This window comes from Bison bison, unplaced genomic scaffold (assembly GCF_000754665.1).
Source record: "Bison bison bison isolate TAMUID 2011002044 unplaced genomic scaffold, Bison_UMD1.0 scf7180017864063, whole genome shotgun sequence".
In the NCBI taxonomy this organism is placed as follows: Eukaryota; Metazoa; Chordata; class Mammalia; order Artiodactyla; family Bovidae; genus Bison; species Bison bison.
This window is the reverse complement of record NW_011494635.1, coordinates 16,061,734-16,066,825: the sequence shown is the minus strand read 5'-3', so window position 1 is coordinate 16,066,825 and position 5,092 is coordinate 16,061,734. Positions and strand designations below refer to the sequence as shown.

The 5,092-nt window shown below is 60.5% G+C and overlaps 1 protein-coding gene across 1 annotated transcript in view; it reads left to right on the top strand.

Moving 5' to 3' along the window:
- SLC17A9 (solute carrier family 17 (vesicular nucleotide transporter), member 9) overlaps nucleotides 1-5,092 on the top strand; it is a 14,924-nt gene that overhangs the window by 3,896 nt on the left and 5,936 nt on the right. Inside the window, exons 3-6 of the mRNA XM_010836653.1 lie at nucleotides 328-386; nucleotides 2,129-2,401; nucleotides 2,632-2,771; nucleotides 4,555-4,654. Of these exons, the coding sequence (XP_010834955.1) occupies nucleotides 328-386; nucleotides 2,129-2,401; nucleotides 2,632-2,771; nucleotides 4,555-4,654 (572 nt within the window). The remainder of the gene's footprint in view (nucleotides 1-327; nucleotides 387-2,128; nucleotides 2,402-2,631; nucleotides 2,772-4,554; nucleotides 4,655-5,092) is intronic.

Genomic DNA, 5,092 nt, shown 5'->3' with positions numbered 1-5,092 from the left:
CAACGTGGCTGCATTTCCCCCACGTGGCAGTGCCCCTGACCTGGAGATAATGGACATGGCCCATAGTGCCCATTTACCAGGCTCCTGGTGCGCGTGACGCCCACTGGTTCAGGGCACAAAGTTGCACTCAGGGCCTCTGAGGTCTCTTACTCCTGGGAGGCGTCCAGGAAAGTGCTCTGGCCCTCCCAGGGCCGGTCCTGTCCTCACCCTGGACTGTCCTCCAAGGCGGCCTCAGCCTGGGGGGATGCCACAGGGAGGGGATCTGCCCCCATGTCCATAGATGGAGCCCAAGCTTCTGCTGCCCTTGGCCCCTCTTGCTGTTTTCAGGTCAATGCCCAGCAAGGCAGCCGAGGGAGCCCCTGCCAGGTCCAGACAGGGGTTCAAAGGTTTGAATGGGCTTGGGGCACCAGGTTGAGACTCCAGGGTCCTGGCTCATCTGCCAGGTTTGAGGTCCCTGCCGTCCTCTGTTCCTTTTTTTTTTTGGCGATGCCACTGCATGCCTTGTGGGATCTCAGTTTCCTGACCAGGGATTGAAACCCACCTCCACCCCCCCACCCCCCACTCCAGAGTCCTGATCACTGGACCACAGGGGAATTCCCTCTCTTGGACATGGGTTTGGGTAGACTCCAGCAGTTGGTGATGGACAGGGAGGCCTGGCATGCTGCAGTTCATGGGGTTGCAAAGAGTCAGACATGACTGAGCGACTGAACTGAACTGTTCTGAGAACTGCCCATGTACTCCTGCTGACCTTGCCTGCCCAGTGGCCTGCCCAAGGCCCTACAGCACTGATGCCTTGGCCCCTTTCCGCCAGGCCTGGGGGTGTGGGGGGGCAGACTTGAAGCCTCTGCCCTGTCTCCTCCCCACAACCTGAGCAGCATCTCACTCCCCCGCCCCCCGACCTCACCCCTGCTCTAGGAGAACCCTTGCCCCAGTTAGGCAGGTGAGCCCAGGTGTAAGCAGGACACCCAAGACACCCCCTCAAGGCTGCCTCAAGGCCTCCCCACTCTCCTGACCTCCCCCCACCTCACCCCTGCCCCAGGAGAACCCTTGCCCAAGTTAGGCAGGTGAGCCCAGGTGTATGCAGTATCCCCAAGGCACCCCAAGGTTGCCTCAAGGCCTCCCCGCTCCTGAACTCCCCACTGCTGTGACCCCTGCAGGGGATGTCCCCACATTGCACAAAGACATCACAAGTCACTAGTGGTGCCCCCCCTCCCCCCACAGAAAGGGCACTGAGGCTCTTCTCTCTCTCATTTAAAAGTCCCACCACCCCTATCTCATTTTTAAGAGCAGTTGTAGATTGGATCAGGAAGATCCTCTGGAGGAGGGCCTGGCAACCCACTCCAGTATTCTTGCCTGGAGAATCCCATGGACAGAGGAGCCTGGAGGGTTACAGTCCCAAAGTAGGGTCTCAAACAGTTGAACGTGACTAAAGTGACTTAGTATGCACGCACAGATTTACAGAGCCACCGTGAAGCCAGTAAAGACTTCCCTGTGCTCCACACCAGAGTCCCCCTTTCACATCCCAGATCAGTGTCCATTTGTCACTATCCGTGGACTGCCGTGGACAGTACTGCCACCAAGCCACACTTGCTTGGGTCCTGCACTTCCCCCTGATGTCCTGGGATGCCTCTTCCCACCCCACCTTGGACCAGGGTCCCATAGGCGCTGAGTCCCTGGGCTCCTGTCTCTGGCTTCTCCTGATTTGGTGACTGATAATTGAGGAGTTCTGGCCAGGAGTTTGGAGGACAGTCCCCATGTGGATATTGTCTGAACCTTCCTAGGAGGTTTGGGCTGCCTCCCTACTGCCCAGGCTCCTCCAAGGGCCCTCTGGCCTCCACGGCATGCTGGCCATCTCACACCACTTTCCCCTGTCCCCTGCTGAGCAGACCCAGCTTTCCTGGGGGCCTTGCAGGGGCACTGCTCCTACCCCCTCTCTGCCTCAACTGGGGTCCTCGTGCCAGCCCGTTGCCCCCTTGGCAGGTTACACTTGGTCCACCGAGTGCCCGTGTCCTGGAGCACTGGATCTCCCCCACCGCAGCTCACTGCCCTCACTGGCCACTGTGTGCTCCCACCTCCGCTGTTTCAGGGACCTCATGCGTCATTTCTAGCATCTGCCTGTTCCTCCCAGGAGTCACCAGACATGGATAGGTGGGTGTTCAAGAGGTGGCCAAGCTGTCCCTCACATCAGCCTCTCTCTCCCCAGGCCTGAGTGCCAGGTATGGACAGGGACACTGCTGCTGGGCACGTGCCTGCTCTACTGCGCCCGCGTCAGCATGCCTGTCTGCGCCGCCTCCATGAGCCAGGACTTCGGCTGGAACAAGAAAGAGGCCGGCGTCGTGCTCAGCAGCTTCTTCTGGGGCTACTGCCTGACTCAGGTGGTGGGAGGCCACCTGGGGGACCGGTAATCCCCGCCCCCCAGGCAAGGCTGGGAGAGGGGGCTCCTAGGGAGGGAATGTGGGGACTGGGAGACCCGAGGTCCGAGTTGGGGTGGGCTGGGCCAGCACTCAGCTGTCTCGGGGTGCTTGGCTCCTTGGGGACCCCGCCTGCTCCTCAGCAGGATCCCCTAGTCTGGCCCATCCTGGCAACCTGGCTGCGCGGTTCCTCATGGCCACCCTCTTGTTCCCCTTGCAGGATCGGCGGCGAGAAGGTCATCCTGCTCTCGGCTTCTGCCTGGGGCTTCATCACCGTGGCCACTCCACTGCTCGCGCACCTTGGCAGCGCCCACCTGGCCTTCATGACCTTCTCTCGCATCCTCACCGGCTTGCTCCAAGGTAGGGGGCCCAAGCGCAGCAGAGCAAGGGATTGTGTGCACATGTGAGTGTGTGCGTGTGTACCTGTATATATGGGCGTGTGTTCAGGCAGGTGCTCCTGAGCAAGCATACGTGTCCTCGTGTGGGGCCCTGTGTATGGTATGCCTCAAACTCTGCCCCAGATCACAGAGGGTGCATTAACACCGAAGGCTGTTGCTGGTGAGGCTGCTCCTGGTGGGGCAGGTGGTCAGCGGAGGACCATTCCCACTGGCGCGCAGCCAGCTCTGTCTCACATCCTTGCCCCTGTGTTTGTGCTCTGATGCCGTAGCACCCAAGCACTTTCTGTTTTCTAGAGTCACTTCACAGGCTGGCTGGCACGTTCTAATGTCACATGTCCTCCTGCCACAAAGTCTGCTCCAGGAATCTGGTGGCCACCAGGCCGCCTCGTGGTGCTGTCAACTCCACCACAGGGGTGTGCCCAGTTGGAGGCCACACCCATGCTGGCTGGGCCAGCGGGCAGAGGGATGCCAGCATTCCCAAGACCTCTGGGTCTCATGCTTTGGGGACATTACGCTTCTGGAGAGAGGCCTCCTCAAAGACCTCCGGGGGGCAGGGGGAGTTGGTGGCAGGGTCTCACGCCCTCCCTCCAGGGGTGGGATGACCTTCCGAGCTCCTGCCCTACCCCAGCCTGGCATCTGACAGGATACACCCCCTTCCTTACCATATCTCCCGCTTCCCAGAGCCCAGGCCGAGGGTGGGCTTGCTTCCAGCCCACACCCCCAGGATCCCAGACATCCTGGACTGGGCCTCTACCTGCTTCCTGATCAGCCCCATCAGCCCAGCCTGCAGGTGGTCCTCGTGCTCCAGGCAGTCCAGCACCTGCACTCCTTCCAACTCACCCCAGTGACCATGGCTAGTACTGTCTGTCCTGCAGCTGAGGCAGGACTGAGCTGTGTGACACCTGGCTGGGAACTGCCCACTGGGCACCCGGCTGGACGGCCGTCAGCTCAGCTGTTTCTCCCCATCCTCCTCGGAGATGGAAGGACTTCTCTGTGTGGCCTGTTACAGTGAAAAGACCAGGGGTCCAGGGGCAGTTCTCACCCTGAGTGACCAGCACTTGGTGTGGGCAGTGCTGGGTCCCAAAGGGAAGGTGGGGACCATGTCCTGTACCAGTGCCCAGCCTCTGAGCTTCTCCTGGGTGCTTTTGCAGAAAAACCCAGTGTAACAGGCAAGAGTTGCAGGCCCCCAGTACAGTGTTTTTTTTTTTTTTCCAAAACTAGAGTTTGAAATAATTATGGCTTCACAGGAAGTTGCAGTGCAAGGTGCAGTGAGGCCCCGAGCTGCCCCCCGCCCCCCCCACCTCCCTGCAGTGACGTATCCCATAGCTACAGGGCAGTGTCGCAGCCAGGACCCGGTGCTGTGGTCCCTCAAGGCCGTTCAGGTCCCACCTGACATTTGTGCACCATGTGTGTTAGTGTGTGCACTTGTCATGTGTGTGCATGATCACCCGTGTTGGTGCCAGGACTCTGAAGCCCTGTGGCCTTGAGAGCTGGCGTAGGCCCCCTCCGCACCCCGCCAACCGCCCCAGCTGAGTGTCTCCTTAGCCAAGTGTCAGGAAAAGCCCACATCCACTGTCCCGGGGGTGATGCAAGGAAGGAGGAGACCTGGGCTTGGATAATCACCCAGAGCCCCTGGTGCTTCCAGCCCATCTCTCATGCCTCGACCTGCTGCCCTGGTGGGCCTCGTGGGCCAGCTGGCTTGGGACACAGCTCCACATGGCCCCTTCCTTCTCCACCTGCCCCAGGGGTTTACTTCCCTGCACTGACCAGCCTGCTGTCCCAGAAGGTGCGGGAGAGTGAGCGAGCCTTCACCTACAGCACTGTGGGGGCCGGCTCCCAGTTCGGGTAAGTCCCAGCCTGGGGCTGGTGGGGACAGGCCACTCGTGTGAATGCCACAGGGCGATTCAGGTTCAGTGATGATGACACATGGAGAGTCTGCTCCTGGAAGCACTTGCTGCCCAGCCACCCCGCCGCCACCACTGTGTTTGCTCTGTCCCCCTGGGGCCAGTGGCAGATGAAGTGGGCTTTGGGACTCTTGCCCACTTATATTCCCTTCCTTCTGCACTGACAGAACTGGATGGGGGCCGTCCCCATGGGGGAGGTGGCCTGCATTTGCTTTAGAGGGCACCCGTCGTGGTCCAGTCATGACAGATCTGATCCTGTGTCCCTCCCCACTGCATGTCCCCCAGAGCACCAGACCCTCCGTGGGGTGTCTTGCTGTCCTAATGGGGCTTCACAACCCCTGGGTTCAGGGCTTCACTTCACTGCTGCCGAGTTCCAGGC